Genomic DNA, 17,141 nt, shown 5'->3' with positions numbered 1-17,141 from the left:
AGAAGGGCCCTGAGCCATAGAGTGGGTGCTGAGATGATGAGGTGAGGCCGAGATGGGCACCATGGTTTGGATAAATGTGTTCCCCCCCGCACAGAGCTTATGGCTGTGAATTGGTTTCTGTGGGAATCGGGGATAATCCCGATGCTCTGTGTGTCTCCATCCCATTCTGCAGCTCTTGAATCCTGCTTCCCAAAAGGGATGTGGGGTGTGATGCAGCATTTGCTGGCCAAGATGCTTTTGGGGAGCACAATTCCCATAGTGCCGGGTCAGCCCCGAGGGCAGCGTGTTGCCAGCATCTCTGCTCACTTCCTCATCCTGATGCTCATGAGAAGATCCCATTTTTGGCCAGGACAGGACCCACTATGGCAGGAACAGGGAGGACGCTGTGGTTTGGGAATCATTCCTACAAATGGAGCAGGAGAATAAGAGGTTTCCTTGAGGAGGAGGAGGAGGATGCTCTGAGTCCTTCCCTACCCCTCCTGGGCTACACATGCGCTGCTCCGGACCCCATCCAGCTGCTGGGGACTGTCCCCCTTTGTCTCCATCACCACCACCATGAAGAGCAGCAGCCTTGAGGGTCTGCTGTTGACTGAGGGGTTTTTAACAGCTCAAGCATCTCTTCCAGGCTTGAAGTCCCAGTTCCTCAGCTGCAATGATGCTAACACAGCTGAGCCCCCTCAGGGATGCGGCATCTCCAGTGGCCTCGCTCCCAGGCATGGGTGCAGCTCTCCATGGGAAGACTCCAGTCCCGTGGCCATGTCCATGAACCAGGTTCATGGGATGTGATTTGGCAGAGAAGCTCCTGGGGCGGTCTGCAGTGGCTGTAAAGGATGGAGGATCCAGGAGTGCTTGGGACCTTGGTGCTGCTCTTCCCAAGTCCAACGCTTCAGGTGTCACGGAGCGACCGGTGCTGCATGGGGCTAATTCTCCTCTTTCAATTTATACCCCAAAGCTTTTCCTTTCCATGGAGACAGCAGAAATGGTGCTTAGAAGCTGACGTAGAGCTCCTGCTCCACCTGAAGGTGTAACCTTCACTGGGGACAAGCAAGTGCTGCTGTTTGTCCTGCCTGGCTTCAAGGGCACCAAGACAGCAATGAGCAGATGCATCCATGGGGTAGCCTGTAGCTCCAACAAAGCCCCTGGGTCACTTGCAACAGCTCGATGGGAGCTCCTCGAGGCAAAAAGCACCATGAGACAGCTGCAAGTCCCCCAAACCTGATGCAGAAAAGCCCCTCCAACCCCATGGCATCACCAAACACCTCTGGGGTCACTCCAGATGCAGGGATGCTCCCAAACCCTGCCCTGATCCAAGGACATCCCAAGGGCCACCAGGTCAGAACCATCCAGCATCTGGTCACTGCCTTTGCCCCTGTGGCCAGTTGAGGTGTGGAGCAGACACCCAACGTGGTCCCAACCCCTGAGGGACCCCTGGAGCTGGGATGGAGGCACCTTGGGAGGGTGCTGAGGCACAGGGTGCCCAGAGAAGCTGTGGCTGCCCCATCCCTGGCAGTGTTCACACTGGACACAGGGGCTCAGAGCAAGCTGCTCTATGGAAGGGGTCCCTGCCTGTGGCAGGGGTTGGAGCTGGAGGAGCTTTAAGGTCCCTTCCAACCCAAACCATTCCATGGTTCTATCCCTAGCAAAATAGAAACCTCCACAACTACTTTGCTCCCTTTTCTTTTATGTGTGTATGCATCTCTCTCTCTATATATAATATATATAACCTTGTGATATTGGTACTTAAGTCACCAGCATAACAAAGTGGATACAAAGCTCTAAGATCAAGAGTAAAAACACCACGATCCAGATGGTCTCCTCTCAGTCCCTTCGTTGCCACAGGCTCCAAAGCAGTTGCAGCATCCCAGCATCCCTCCTCCGCATGGAATGAGGTTGGTCCAGCACGGGGACAGCATCACTGCAGCTTGGCATGGCGATGGAAGGCCGGTACGTGCCGGGGGGTGGAATGGGGTTGGCTTTGCCACGTCGCTGCCCCATAGTGCCGGTGCCGCAGCGAGCTCTCGTAGGACACCGTGTAGTGCCTGGGGCCGGTGGCCACCAACGGGCTGGGGAAAGCAGGAATGATGAAGGGATTGATGGAGAGGGACGGTGCCACCGGCACCCCCTGCGTTTTGAGGTGCTCCAGCGGGTTCCCAAAGCTGCCTGGGAAATGCAGCATCGCTCCCTTGGAAGCGTCCGGGGCTTGCGGCAGCGGCGTGGTGTAGCCAGGGGTGGCCACCACGGCCTTGGGCTTGGCCAGGCCTTGCTGGCACCCAATGTCCTTGATGAAGGGGGACACAGCCCGTAACTTCACACTGGGGCTGAAGGCTGCCTCCTCATCCTCTTCCTCCTCCTCCTCCCCCCGGCCGTGCTTGCCCCTCATGGGGGTGACGCTGGCGCTGGGGGGCACCCAGCACCCCTTGACCGTGGCCACTTGCTCCCTGTCGCCACTCCACGACCGCCCCACTTTGCTCCGCAGGTCTTGGGGCTGCTCCTGCTCCTCGGCTCGGGGTGGGAAGCAGGAAGGGGGCTCCAGGAAGTCCTTCAAGCTGGAGAAACACCCCCAGAGCGGGGGGCAGCGGCCGGGGGGCAGCACCTCGCTGCGGTACGCATGGAAACAGCCGGTGAAGACAGCGGGCACCGGGCCTCCATCATCAACCCATGGGCAGGGCTTGGTGGCTGGACCAGAGCGGGATGCGCCGGTGATGGCTCCCACCTCGCTCCTCTGCTCATCGAGGTGGGAACTGGTGGCCATGGGCTTGGGGCTGGTGTCACCATTGGGGCGTTTGGGGCAGTGCAAGGACTCTGCCTTGCTCACCTGGGCCAGCAGCTTCTTCTTGGCCAGCGGGGACATGATGGGGGGGTTGCCTTTGGAGGAGAAGCTGGAGGGAAGGCGCTTGTAGGTTTCGCTGTGGGTCCTGCAGGGGTCAGGACACCCCCCCGAGGGGCTCAGGGCCACCGGGCTGGAGCATCCCTCTGCCACCCGGCCCCGCTCTGCATCCTCCGGGCCGGCTGCTGCCTCTGGCTTTGCCTTGTCCGGAGGCATCTGCAGGGAAAGGAGATGGGGATGTGGTTACCGGGCTCCCTGACCCCCTCTGTTCTCTTTTCCCAACCAGCCAAATCCCTCCTTGCTCTGTTCCAGTCACCCCAGTGAGATATGGGGTGCTCCCAAACCAGAACCAGGCTACGAGGGGGCACCATACCTGCTCCCGGCCCTTCTCCTTCTTGCCCCTCTTGCCCTTCTCGCCCATCTCGGTGCCCTTGGAGACCTTGTACTGCTTGCGGGGCTTGCTGGGGGGCAGAGGTTTGTCATCCTCCCCCTTGAGATGCCGCACGTAGGGGAGGACCAGCCTGTGGTGAGGAGCAAGGGGGGGGGGTTCAGCAGTGAGAACCAGCACCGGGAGGGGAAACTGAGGCACGGAGCCGACCCCTCCTGTCCCTACCTCTCGTAGTGGCGCCGGGTGCAGGTGGCAGCGCTGGTGCTGCCGGGGCTGCCCCCGAGCTCATCGTAGACGTTCTTCCAGAGCCGTCGCCCCGTTACCTGCGATGGGAGGGGATGGGTGAGCATCACCCCCCCACCACCACCACCACCCCCCCCCAGGACCATGCCGGTACTGGGGGGACATCACTCACCAGCTCATAGGCCCCCAGCTTCTCCACGGCTTTGTAGATCTTCCAGAGGTTAACTGGGAATAGAGAGGAGATGATGGGGTCAGGGGGATATGGGGCAGGCACCGGTAGCTCCTCCAGCCCCATGGTGGGGGGGGACGTACTCTGCTTGAAGCCGAGGTGGGGGATCCTCTCTATGGGTGTGTGTCGGTCCTTCATGAACTTATAGAGGCTGATGAGGAAGGCTTCCTCCTCCTCCTTCTCCTTCTCCTTCTCCTTGCTGCTCGTTGCTTCCTCCATCGGCTTCTCCTCGGAGCCATCCCCAGCGACCGGAGCCTCCTGTGGGACACAGTGGTGAGAAGAGAAGGGGAAACTGAGGCAGCACCAAAGCATCCCTGGGGCCGCTTCTTAAAGGCATTTAATGAGCTCTCAATTCGTTAACAGCAGCCCCGGGACCAGGGCCAAGTTGGTCAAAGCGCTGGAACGGGGCGAGAACACGAGGAACGGCTTCCAGGAAAACAGACGGGCAGGAATTCCCCCTTTCCCTCCTCCTTTCTCCCATTAAAAACGATCCTCGTTTGTTTGTTCCACATTTTCCGGAGTTAGAAAACTTGTTGCTATTTTTGGGCAAAAGCAGCTGCTCGGCTCCCGAACTCCTTTTATTGTGTGTGTGGGGGGGGGTGGTTTTTTTTGCCCTTAAATTCTTCTTTTTTAGGCTTGCGGCAGACGTGGAATTTTCAGGGAACTATTTTAAGGCTTTGGTTTAGTTTGAAATAAGAGAAAAACAACGTTGGAAGGGGGAAAAAAATACCCATTTCTATGCTAAACCCCCTTATCTGTAAAAAATCAGACCCATTTTTCACCCCCAAACCCACCCTTTTTTTGGCTATTTCCCCCCTTCTTCCTCATCGATGCTTATATGGGGTGTGGGGTGTCAGCATCCTCATCCGACTCACCGTTCCAGGGGGCTCTTGGGGGGCTCGGGGCTGCGCTGGGGTGTCCTCCATGGGGCGGCGGGGGGGTTTAGGAGGGGTTCTGCGAAAGAGGGGTAAAGAAGGGGAGGATCAGACACCCCAAATATTAAGGCTAAATTGGGGGTTTGGGTCACGGTGGGTACCACCGTGCCCTTAAGATGCTCCCTTGTGTTCATCCCCCCCTAAATTTGGGGTAACCCCCCCTTGACACCCCAAATTCAACCACCCCCCCCCTTTTTCCCACGCCGCTCCCGCTCACCCACCGCCGGCGCGCCATGTGATTGCAGGGCGCGCCCGCGGGGCGGAGAAGCCACTCCCCCTCCGCCCGCCTATTGGCCAGCGCCGCCACGCCCCCTTCTCCTATTGGACAGAGGGGCCGCTCGTCTTCCCGCGCCTCCCGCCCTGCTATAAGCCATGCAGGGAGTTGTATTCCCGCGTGTGCACACGTGTGTGCGCGTCATGCGTGTACATGCGTGTTCACACATGTATGTTCAGCTGCTGGCGTGTGTCTCTACATGTATCAAGCGTGTTCATGTCTTTTGCGTGTGTGTGTGTAAGCACACATGTGCCCAAGCGTGTTCACAAGCGCCGCTATGTGTGTGCATGTGAACACACACAGGCACGTACACGTGAGTACATGCTTATGTACATGTATGTGCGGGTGAATACACACATGTGAGCGCCCTCATGGCCAGGTGGGCACGTGTGTGCATGGCTACAGGTGACCACACGCATGTGGGTGCGTGTCATGGCACGGGGGTGCACAGAGGCTGTGCTCTGTGTGTGTGTGTGCACACAGATACATGTGATGTACATGTATGTCATGTCCCTACATGCCCCAGCCGTGATTGCACGTCTCAGACACAGTTCCCGGCACCGCTGACGTGATTTCCTCATGCAGGAAACACAGGAAAGTGGGGGGGGGGGTGATGATGCCGGGGATCTTTTGGGGTGAAAATCAACCAGTTTGGGGCTAAAAGCACCCGGTAAGTGACTGAGCCGAGTGGCGTCCAACCCAATGCGTTTGGGGCTGAAGGTGCCACTGGGGCTGTAATTAAACTTAACATGATCACAATTAACGGTGCTGGGTTGAGACCGGCCCAACTCATCCCATGTCCCCCCCCCAACGCCCCGCACACCCGTCGGGACTCGCACCCCTTCCTTCCCCCCCCCCCCCAGGCCCATTTGCCCTCATTTTGTCTCTTTTCGCCCCAAATTCACATGCAAGTGCCCCGAGCGTCACGGCTCGGAATAGCTCCGGAGCCGCGCCAAGCCGTGACGGCGGCTGAGTAATGGGGTTGAAGTCATCCCTTCCCCGGCCCCGGAGTGAAAATAACCCCTGACATCACCCAGCGCCTGCTGCGGAAGCGGGAGAAGGGGCTTTGGGGTGCGGGTGTCCCCATGGGGTGAAGCGGAGGGGAGGGGGGCACCCCCTTTATCCCTTCTTGGCTTTGGGGTTCGCACCCCCCGATGCTTTGTGCTCAGTTCATGGGATGGGGACAGGGGTTGGGAACGGGTGACAGGAAACGGGACCCCCCCCTCTCCCCTCTATGGGTACTCACCGGCTCCGGAGCGGTGTCCGAGCGGCTCATGGGGCGGCCGGAGGAAGAGCTGTGTCTGTGCTGGTGTAACTGGGGCTGAGTCATCCCCCACTCAGGGAAGTGGCGTCTTGGCGTGTGCGGGTGACTCTTTCGTTACCGGAACCGAGGGGTGTTTTGGGGCTCTCACCCCGCCGCAGCCCCGCACCTCCCCGAATGACTGCACCGGACTTTCCAGCTCAATCCCCGCCCCTCGCTCGGTGCTGGCGATGCGGTGGCACCGGGGCTTTGCGGATACGGATGCGGTGCCCCTGGGTGGGATGCTCGTGGGGAGGTGGTCCTGGTCCCCCTGCTTCGCTGGGCACCATCCTGCAAGCGGGGATGGAGTCACCGGTGTGCCCAGGGCTGAGCATCACCCTGTCAATGGGGATGGAGTCACCGGTGTGCCCAGGGCTGAGCATCACCCTGTCAATGGGGATGGAGTCACCGGTGTCCTCAGAGCTGAGCATCACCCTGCAAACAGGGGTAAAGCCACCAGTGTCCCCTGCAAAGGGAGGTGGAGTCACTGGTGTCCCAGAGCTGAGCATCACCCTGTCAATAGGGATGAAGCCATTGGTGTCCCCAGAGCTGAGCATCACCCTGTCAATGGGGATGGAGTCATTGGTGTCCCAGAGCTGAGCATCACCCTGTCAATGGGGATGAAGCCATTGGTGTCCCCAGAGCTGAGCATCACCCTGTCAATAGGGATGAAGCCATTGGTGTCCCCAGAGCTGAGCATCACCCTGTCAATAGGGATGAAGCCATTGGTGTCCCCAGAGCTGAGCATCACCCTGTCAATGGGGATGAAGCCATTGGTGTCCCCAGAGCTGAGCATCACCCTGTCAATAGGGATGAAGCCATTGGTGTCCCCAGAGCTGAGCATCACCCTGTCAATGGGGATGAAACCATTGGTGTCCCAGAGCTGAGCATCACCCTGTCCATGGGGACGGAGTCACTGGTGTCCCCAGAGCTGAGCATCACCCTGTCAATAGGGATGAAACCATTGGTGTCCCCAGAGCTGAGCATCACCCTGTCAATAGGGATGAAGCCATTGGTGTCCCCAGAGCTGAGCATCACCGTGTCAATGGGGATGGAGTCACTGGTGTCCCCAGAGCTGAGCATCACCCTGTCAATGGGGATGGAGTCACTGGTGTCCCCAGAGCTGAGCATCACCCTGTCAATAGGGATGAAGCCATTGGTGTCCCCAGAGCTGAGCATCACCCTGTCAATCGGGATGGAGTCACTGGTGTCCCAGAGCTGAGCATCACCCTGTCCATGGGGATGGAGTCACTGGTGTCCCCAGAGCTGAGCATCACCCTGTCAATAGGGATGAAGCCATTGGTGTCCCCAGAGCTGAGCATCACCCTGTCAATAGGGATGAAGCCATTGGTGTCCCAGAGCTGAGCATCACCCTGTCAATGGGGATGAAGCCATTGGTGTCCCAGAGCTGAGCATCACCCTGTCAATGGGGATGAAGCCATTGGTGTCCCAGAGCTGAGCATCACCCTGTCAATGGGGATGAAGCCATTGGTGTCCCAGAGCTGAGCATCACCCTGTCAATAGGGATGAAGCCATTGGTGTCCCCAGAGCTGAGCATCACCCTACAAACAGGGATGGAACCACCAGTGTCCCCTGCAAAGGGAGATGGAGTCACTGGTGTCCCCAGAGCTGAGCATCACCCTGCAATGGAGCCCTCTGCACCACTTGGACACTGGGTACCACTTTCCAGGGCCACTTGTCCCTTGTCCCCAGCTGAGGCATCTCAAAGGGATGTGGCTGGATCCCCAAGGGGCTGGAAGCAGAGAGCACCCATCGGTGCTCAACCCCATAGCAGCCCCCTGAGAATCCCCACCGGGGCCAGTTTGTGAGAGAGTCAAAGAGAAATCCCCCAGTGACTCATTTGGGGCCAGCAGTTGGAGAAAGCAGAAGCAGGGGAGGCCCGTGGGGGGGGGCAGCATCTGCCTCCTGTGTCCCCCCCTTCCTTGGGGCTGGAAAAGGGGGTGAAGGAACCCGAGGTGCCATTGCCCCTCTTGGTGCAGGAGCGCGCCCGCAGCCACCTCAGTAATGATGTGATTTGGTGAAAACAGGCAAAACCCCCCCAAAACCTCCCCCATTTGGGGTTTTGTCCAGTTTCTCTTTGAGCAGAATGGGGGGGGTTCAGTGTTTAGGGGGTAGAAACCCCCTTGGTTTAGGGGAGCAGACAGAGCTGGATCCCTTTGGGTGCTGCTGCAGGTTTGGGTGCCCCCATTGAGAGGGGGCTTCAAATGAGGTGCCAACAGCTTGCACCCCAAGCATCAGCCTGACCATGAGGGGCTGTGCATGGAAGGTTAATTAGTGGGGCACTAATAAGGTTTAATGACCCCACCTGGGGTGACCCAGCCCCAGTGGGACCTATTTAAGCTCAGCCACAGAGCCTGGTGCTGTGGATGTATGGATTCATGGGGATGGGTGTCTATGGGTGTCTATGGGTGTCTATGGGTGTCTATGGGTGTCTATGGGTGTCTATGGGTGTCTATGGGTGTCTATGGGTGTCTATGGGTGTCTATGGGTGTCTATGGGTGTCTATGGGTGTCTATGGGTGGGTGTGGAAAAGAGAAAGAAGAGGGAAAAGTTTGGGATGGAGGAAAAGGAGAAGGAAAAGGAGAAAAAAGAAGGAGATGAAGGAGAAGGGGATGAAATCCTGGTTGCTGCTTGGGATCTGGCGCATCCAGGGCCATAAAGGACCGTGCACCCACAGAAGGATGCTGGGGACCCCCATAGACCCCTTTGGTGGGATGCAGGGGGTGAGCACAAGGGTGGGATGTGATGGAGCATCAATGTCTCCTTTTGGCACCTCGGTCTCATGGCACCTCCTGTGCGGGCCGGGGCAGCCCCTTCCTGCTGCAGAGGGAGGAGGAGGAGTGATGCTGCTGTGATGCTCTGAGGGTGCTGGTGCTGCAGCTCCGGCCCCAGGACCCCGTTCTCCGCATGGAGGTGCCCCCATGGCTTTCCTCCGCAGGCTCTTTGGCTCTGGGGAGAAGAAGAAGCCCCCGAAGCAGCACGAGCGCATCAGGAGGGACGCGGACCCCGAGGAGACCTGGCTGCTGCTGGGGGAGCTGGGGGATGGCGCCTTCGGCAAGGTCTTTAAGGTAGGAGAACCCCCCCGAGACCCCACCGGGGCCCTGTGGCAGGGTCCATGCGCATCATCGCTGGTCCCCATCCCTGTCCCTTGGCACGGGGACAGCTCTGGGTTGGGTGAGGGGCTGAGATGGGAGGTTCTAACCCAAAACCACAGCGAGGAGCCTGAGCGTGGCAGGAAACCCAACATCTTCCGGCACCGGGGGTTCAGTGATGGGTCCGCTCCTGTGGGGCCTGCCCCAGCCTCACTGGGATCAACTTAAATCCAACCTGAACCTCCCCTGTTTCAGTTGGAACCCATCACCCCTTGCCCTATCACTCTGGTGAAGGGTCCATACAGCATCCACACAAGGGGGATGCTCCATGCTCTGGGACATGCAGGGCGGCACAGCCACATCACCCTTGGGGTGACCACACATCCCTCTGCATCCCATCCCTGGTGACAGCGGGGTCCTGGCGTTTGCCTTGGTGGCACCAAGCACCAGGGGTGGGATGTGATGGGTCCAAGCTTCCCCCTCACCATAAACCATGGGGCCGCTGCTTTGGTACCCACATCAAACCTCCCCTCCCCAGGCACAGAACAGGGTGACGGGGGCCCTGGCAGCCGCTAAGGTCATTGATGCCCCGAGTGAGGAGGAGCTGGAGGACCACGTGGTGGAGATTGAGATCTTGGCCTGCTGCGACCACCCCAACATCACCAAGCTGCTGGATGCGCTCTATTGGGACGGGCGGCTCTGGGTGAGTGTTGGTCCCACCATCAAGGGCACGGAGCAGGGTCCCACCACCGGGGCACGGAGCAGGGTCCCACCACCGGGGCACGGAGCAGGGTCCCACCACCGGGGCACGGAGCAGGGTCCCACCACCGGGACATGGACCAAGGTCCCACCATCGGGGCATGGACCAGGGTCCCACCATCGGGGCACGGAGCAGGGTCCCACCAGCAGGGCACGGAGCAGGGTCCCACCAGCAGGGCACGGAGCAGGGTCCCACCATCGGGGCATGGACCAGGGTCCCACCATCGGGGCATGGACCAAGGTCCCCCCACCGGGACATGGACCAAGGTCCCCCCACCGGGACATGGACCAAGGTCCCCCCACCGGGACATGGACCAAGGTCCCCCCACCGGGGCATGGACCAGGGTCCCACCATCAGGGCATGGACCAAGGTCCCACCATCAGAGCATGGACCAAGGTCCCCACCATCAGGGCATGGGCTTCAGCATCTCAGGGGTGGTGGAGTCTGTCTGGAGGAGCACATTTACAGAGAGTGGTGGGGAACTTCTCCTTGCAGATCCTGGTGGAGTTTTGTCCAGGAGGGGCCGTGGATGCAGCGATTTTGGGTAACCCCCCCCCCCTTTTTAATGGTTGGCCATGGTGGGATTTGGGATGGGATGGCCAAATTCCATGGTGTGGAAGCGATTCCTGGCGTTGCGCAGCATCCCCAGCAGGGAGGATGGGTTGGGATGCGCCTTCCATTGGGTACCCTGGGGTTCACTGGTGCTGATGGCAGGGCTGGAGCAGGGGCTGAGCGAGGAGCAGATCAGAGGCGCCTGCAGGCAGCTCCTGCTGGCACTGCAGTACCTGCACGGCTGCAGCATCATCCACAGGGACATCAAGGCTGGCAACGTCCTGCTCACCCTCGATGGGGACATCAAGCTGGGTGAGTGCCGGGGGTCCCATGGGGCACAGGGATGCTCCAGGGGTCATCTCCAACCGCTGCTTCCTGCTCTGCAGCTGATTTTGGGGTCTCGGCCAAGAACTCCAGCTCTGGCCAGCGGCGCGTGTCCTTCATCGGCACCCCATACTGGTAAGTGTGGGGGGGGGACGCACAGGGATGCTGGGATGAGGGAGCCCAGGGGATGCTCACAACACCAGAAGCATCTCAAGGAGTTGGATTGGAAGCATGGAATCAATGGGGGTGGAAAACCCCTTCAAGGTCATCAAGTCCAACCATTCCCCAGCACTGCCAAGAGTGGGTTGTTCCTCTTCCAACTAATGATGGCTTCGGGGTGGGCTTCCCAGTAGCGTGAGGCTGTGAATGGGGAGGACACTTGGTGGGTTCGAGGCCTCCTGGGGTAGCATTGGCAGAGCTGGGGTTGGATCTCAGCTCCTCTCAGTGGGGCTGTCACCTGGGTTTGGTCCCAGGAGCAGACAGCAGCCCAGGGCAGGTTGGCCACGTTCCCCTCTGTCCCCTGCCCAGGATGGCCCCGGAGGTGGTGCAGTGTGAGGTGTCCAAGGAGAACCCCTACAGCTGCAAGGCTGACATCTGGTCACTGGGCATCACCCTGATCGAGATGGCCGAGATGGAGCCCCCCTACCACGAGCTGAACCCCCTCCGGGTGCTGCTGAAGATCACCAAGTCCCAGCCACCCACCTTGAGGCACCCCAAGAGGTGGTGAGTTCCCAGCACCCAACATGGGTGACAATGGGAGATGTCTGAGGTGGGCTCTTGGCCCATAGGTGATGCTCGGCTGCGACTCCTCCAAGCCCAGCCCCTAGGGTACCACAGGCACCACCTTTGCCCATAGGGGGTGATGCTGGTGGGCATCACCCCAAAGCCCATAGGGCCCACAGAGGGGTGACGGGGACCACCCCACAGGTCTGAAGACTTCAAGGACTTCCTGAGGAGATCCCTGCAGAAGAGCCCTGAGGAGCGCTGGTCAGCATCCCAGCTCCTGCAGGTGGGTGGGTAGCACCCATCGCTGGGTGCCCAGGGTGGGGGGCACCCATCCCTGGTGCTGGTCCCAGCCACCTCCCTTCCTCTCACCCAGCACCCCTTTGTGATGGGCACCTCGGGCAAGCGGCCGCTCCAGGAGCTGGTGGCCAAGGCCAGGGCTGCTGCTGCTGCTGAAGAGGATGAGGAGGAAGGTCCGGTCCTCTCGGTGCGTGGGTAGAGCCTGGCTGGGTGCGGGATCCCCCCAACCCTTCCCATGAGCTCACTGGGCCTCATCTCTTCCCCCATTGTCCACCCCACAGCGTGGGGGGCAGGAGCATGAAGACCCCTCCTGCCCCCCAGCACCATTGGATGCGATGGGGAGAGTCAGTGAGGGGCTGAGCATCTCCTCTGGTGCCCCGATGGTGGCGGAGCCCAGCACCAGGGGAGCATCGGATGTCCTGAAGCAGAAGAGAAGATCCTCACCCCAGGCCAGGCTCTCCATGAGGCTCCCCAAGAGACCTTCGGAGCTCCTGCAGCTGATGCGGCGCAGGTCCTGCTTTGGAGGGGTGAGGTCCCAGGAAGCACCTAGGGACCAGCATGGGGCAGAGCAGGGTGGGATGGAGGTGACGCCGATGGATGCTCCTCAAGGGACGTCAGCCCCAGCAGATGCAGGAGGAGAAGCTCCAGGGGGTCACAATGAGATCGGCCCTCTGGGGACCCACTGCAGCGTGGCTGAGATCCCCTCAGCACCACAGCGGGCAGGAGACCTTGTGGGGCTGCAAGAGCTGGAGGCCGGGCCGGTTGGACCCAAGGCAGGGCCGGTTGGACCCAAGGCAGAGCCAGATGGACCCAAGGCAGAGCCAGATGGACCCAAGGCAGGGCCGGTTGGACCCAAGGCAGTGCCCCAGGAGGAAACCCAATGTGCTGACACATCATCAGTGGCCACAATGCCCATGGAGGGGTGGCTTGAAGTCCACCCAAGCCCCGCTTCCATCCCCAAGAGCAATGCAGCAGAGGAATCAAGCAGAGACCCCTCTCTGGCCCTGCCTGCACCCATGGATGGGCACTGGTGCAGAGCCTCGGCCGTGGGGCAGATGATGGCAGCCCTGGACCTGTGGAGCATGAGGAGCAAACCCCAGAGCTCTGTGGTGCTGGCAGAGCATCAGCACCGGGTTACTCGGTCACTGCAAGACCTGAAGCCCAGCGCTGAGCCCATGGACCCGGGTGAGCAGGAGGAGGAAGCCACCGGCAATGCTCAGCCTGGGGTGGAAGAAGACCTTGTCCAAGGGTCTTTGGTTGGAGACCATAAAGCGGAGGGAGATGCAGAGGCCAGAGCTGGGGAAGGGATGCTGGAAGAAGAAGAACTGGAGCCAACCTCTGCAGCGTGTGCAGGGCAGGGACCTGCAAGGGAAGAGACCCAGAATTCCTCCTCCATGGGGATCCCTGATGAAGAAGAAACAGAAGAGAAAGTGGGAAACAGCCCCAGGGACGAGGCAGGAGTTGGGAATGACTGGAAAGAAGAGGAGGAAAATGATGGAGAGCTTGGAGAAGACGGGATGCAAATTGCTCCAGCTCCTGAAGAGCCATCGAAGGATGGACCTAGAGAGGAGATGGGTGGTTTGGAGGCTCAGGGAGCAGCACCAGAGCCCCAGGAGGCCTTTGGTGGACATCCAAAGGCCATAAAAGGTGTGAGGTTCAACGCTGCCCTGGGCCAGGTCTCTTCCCAGGCACAGGCAGTGTGGGAAGTGGATCCATCCCTCACAGCAAGGCATGGAGAGGAGCACCCTGCAGATGGGCAAGGTCCAAGCATCCTCCCTGCAGCACCGGAGCCTTTCCCTTTGACTGGAGAAGCCCAGGAGGTGAGAACCTTGCTGGGGGCCATGGGAAGGTGACCCCCTTGGCATGGGCCCCCAGGGTGGTTTTGGGTTGTCTGAGCTCAGAACCATTGCTCCCAGATGCAGGAACCTGCCTCGCTCCAAGGGACGGTCAAGGAACCCCCCAGGTTTGGGGTGGATGGGGAGGACGTCAGCGCAGTGACCACCGGAGCCATGGGCAAGGCCGGGATGCGGGATGGGATGATGCGCTGTGCTCGGTGAGTGATGTGGGAGTGGAGGGGCCAGCAGGCATCTTCCACCCGTTCCTGCCCAAGGAGGACCAGGGGCCAAGGGGAAGGGGGGCAGGAGATGGGTCTGAGGGGCTCCATGCAGAGCACAAGGGCTCCATCTCCAGGCCTGGAAACCCATCTGGCTCCATAGTCGGGGTCTACTCCAGCAGGAGACCATGAGCAAGCCCTTCCCTATGTCCTTAGGGAAGTAGGGACCCATGAGGAGGAAAAGCATTGCCCAGCCCCACATCTGCTGTGTCCAGCCCCACATCTGCTGTGTCCAGCCCCACATCTGCTGTGTCCAGCCCCACATCTGCTGTGTCCAGCCCCACATCTGCTGTGTCCAGCCCCACATCTGCTGTGTCCAGCCCCACATCTGCTGTGTCCAGCAGCACCTTAAGGAAAGAAGAGAGGAAGATCTTCTCCCATAAGACCTTGTGTCAGCCAAGGAGAGGAGGAGAGGTTGAATGGGGAGATGCCAGGTTGGACATGGTCTAGTGTGAGGTGCCCCTGCCCATGGCAGTGGGTTGGAACTGCATGGTCCCAAGGTCCTTCCCCACCCAAACCATTCTATGGAGAGGCAACTTATGAGTATGGCCCCCATGTATGCAATGGGCATCCCATCTTCATTCTTGTTGGAGATAGTCCTTCTCCATGCTGTTCATCAGCGTTGAGCTGCTCCCTGCATGGGAGATAGAGAGGTGCCTTCGGGGCCACCCTCAGCCCCATCTCGCCCCACACCTTCAGGCGCCAGGAGCTCCGTGAGCTGCGGGTGCTGCAGAAGGAGGAGCAGCGAGCTCAGAGCCGGCTGGAGCACAAGTTCCACCACCAACGGGAGCAGATGTTCCGCCACATCGAGCAGGAGATGATGGTAACGGGTCCATCACCATCATCATCATCATCATCATCCCTTGTGCCATGATGTGGTCAGGAATGGATGTGTGCTGGGGTCCTGCTGTGGGAGATGCTAAGGTCTGGGGGGGGTTGGTTGCTTCTTGTGGTCCCTGCAGCCCCGTTGACTGTATCTGCACATGGTTATAGAGCAAGAAGGGGTTCTATGACCGGGAGGTGGAGAGCTTGGAGCGGCGTCACCGGCAGCTGAAGGAGCACCAGGAGCTCAAGTACAGGGTGAAGCTGCATGATGAGGCCAAACACCTCAAGTCCCTCCAGAAGGGCTGTGGGAGGAGGATGCAGGAGCTGAAGGGTGATGGGAGAGAGGTGAGGGTCTGTGGCACCCAGAGCATGGGGGGCTGGCTCCCCTGGGTGCTGGGGCCAAGTCCTTCCATTGCTCCCCCCATGAGCAGCAGCAGGAGGAGCTCAATGAAGCCTTGCAGAGGGTGGTCCAGGAGCACAAGAAGAAGATGATGTCCATTGACTGGGAGTACAGCACCCGGATTCACAGCCTCAGGAGAGGTGGGTTGGATGGGGAGGAGGAGGATGGGGGGTTCCTGGTGGTGGTGATGGTGCCGTGGTCTCACCCATCAGCCCGCGAGTCGGTGGTGTGGAGCATGGAGCAAGGGCACCTGCAGGAGAAGTACCAGCTCTTCAGGCAGCAGGTGAAGGAGCAGCACGCGGTGCAGAGGCTGCAGCTCCGCAAGCGCCACGAGAAGGTGAGGTGGGAGCTGCTCCATCAACCCCATGGGGTCCCCATCCCTCTCCTGGCTCATTGTCCGACCCCTTTCCCAGGAGATGGAGAGGATGAGCCGCTTCCACCAGCTCCTGCTGGAGGCGCTGAGGAGCCAGCAGGCGCAGGAGCAGGCTCAGCTGCTCAAAAGCCAGCGCTGCACCACCAAAACCCTCCTGGCCCTCTTCAAGGACAACCTGAAGATGCAGGAGGCTGCTGGGGGCAAGCAGAGCAAGAGGGCCATGCAGGTATAAGGACCTTCTGGAGCCAACGAGGCTCCCTGAAGTATGGGGGAGCAGCCCAAAAGGCTCCAAGTGATGGGTTTTAGGGGATGTGGGGTGATGTGGGCTGTCCCCTACCTCAGTTCGCACAGCAGGAGGAGAGGTGGCAGCAGCTACAGCAGCAGCAGGCTGAGAACCTGGCAGAGCTGGAGCAGATGCAGGTACACAGGGGAAAGTTCACCCTGGGGGTTTCTTACCCCCTCACCACCTTTCCTTGAGGACCTTCCTGACCGTCCCTCTCCCAGAGTGAGAAGATGCATCTCCTGGCCGAGCAGGAGCAGAGGCAGCTGGGGCAGCTGGACCAGGAGCACGCCATGGAGCTCAGCGCATGGAGGCAGTGGCTGGCGGCCCGCATGGAGGTGAATGCTCCTGCAGCATGAAGCATCTCCTCCATGGGATGCTCCCAGTGCAGGGCTGTGATGGGAACGGGCCATGGCAGCGCTGCTTGTCTTCTCCAGGTGCTGGAGGAGGAGCTGCAGAACGCGCTGCTGGAGCTGCACAGTGCTCCCAGCAGCATCGGGACCACTCAGTGCTCCCACCTCCCCTCCTGACACTGCAGGCAGGTCCCATGGCTCTTCGGGGACATGGGCCTTAAGGATCTCCAAGGCAACGTGGGGAACAGTAGCCCTGGGATGCTGGGCAGGATGTGGTATGGATCAGGAGCTGGTTGGGCCAAGCCCACCCTTGCTGTGCTGGAGGGGCTGGGGTGTGAAGGTGATGCCACCACAATCACCCCAGAAGCTCCCTGGTGTGGGAGCTGTGGATACTTCCCCTGTGGATCTCCCCTCAGCTGAGCTCCAGGAAATACATCCTTCCTTAACAAAAGTCCCTGTTTGTGACTATTTTACTTAAAACCTCTCATCTTGTGTCCCATCAGCGTGTTCTGTGCCCCAAAACTTGCCCTTCATGGGCCAGCTCTCAAGGGATGGTTGATGATCTCCAAAGCTCTTTTCCAGCCTGGTGGTCCCATCCTCAGCCTCAGGCCCTGGGATACCTCAGATGCACAACTGGCAGCATCTGCACTGAGCCCTTCTCCACCCGCCTCGTGAGGGCCCCAAGGGCACTAATAAGCCCTAATGGCTTTGACCAGCCTCATGAGTGGCCCAGCCACATCATGGCCCAGGAGCTCCATCAAAGCTCAGCTCCAGGGCTTCAATCCCTGCCTAAGCTGTGCATTGCCTCAGACCCAACTTCAAGGCTTGC

At 59.9% G+C, this 17,141-nt stretch overlaps 2 protein-coding genes across 2 annotated transcripts; one reads left to right on the top strand and one right to left on the bottom strand.

Annotated features, from left to right (window-relative positions):
- Positions 1-1,662: 1,662 nt before the first annotated feature.
- ARID5A (AT-rich interaction domain 5A) lies at positions 1,663-6,255 on the bottom strand. The gene is made up of 6 exons (XM_061348265.1): positions 6,143-6,255; positions 3,771-3,945; positions 3,631-3,683; positions 3,441-3,538; positions 3,201-3,348; positions 1,663-3,043 (listed from the first exon to the last, which is right to left on the bottom strand). Exons 1-6 carry the CDS (start codon positions 6,224-6,226, stop codon positions 1,913-1,915), a joined length of 1,689 nt encoding a protein of 562 aa, XP_061204249.1. The 5' UTR covers positions 6,227-6,255; the 3' UTR covers positions 1,663-1,912.
- Positions 6,256-9,062: 2,807 nt separating this feature from the next.
- On the top strand, positions 9,063-16,634 carry LOC133209567 (serine/threonine-protein kinase 10-A-like). The gene is made up of 19 exons (XM_061348264.1): positions 9,063-9,285; positions 9,848-10,012; positions 10,565-10,613; positions 10,784-10,933; positions 11,008-11,080; positions 11,474-11,668; positions 11,873-11,954; positions 12,045-12,155; positions 12,262-12,720; positions 12,784-13,788; positions 13,885-14,021; positions 14,781-14,904; positions 15,075-15,257; positions 15,311-15,446; positions 15,519-15,643; positions 15,720-15,905; positions 16,022-16,099; positions 16,184-16,297; positions 16,397-16,634. The coding sequence occupies exons 1-19, from the start codon at positions 9,139-9,141 to the stop codon at positions 16,487-16,489; spliced, it is 3,612 nt and encodes a 1,203-aa protein (XP_061204248.1). The 5' UTR covers positions 9,063-9,138; the 3' UTR covers positions 16,490-16,634.
- The last annotated feature ends 507 nt before the right edge of the window (positions 16,635-17,141 follow it).

This window comes from Neopsephotus bourkii, unplaced genomic scaffold (assembly GCF_033783945.1).
Source record: "Neopsephotus bourkii isolate Nb327-2 ecotype Australia unplaced genomic scaffold, CSIRO-AGI_Nbou_v1 NB_346, whole genome shotgun sequence".
NCBI classification, from domain to species: Eukaryota; Metazoa; Chordata; class Aves; order Psittaciformes; family Psittacidae; genus Neopsephotus; species Neopsephotus bourkii.
This window is presented reverse-complemented; position numbering and strand designations above follow the sequence as displayed.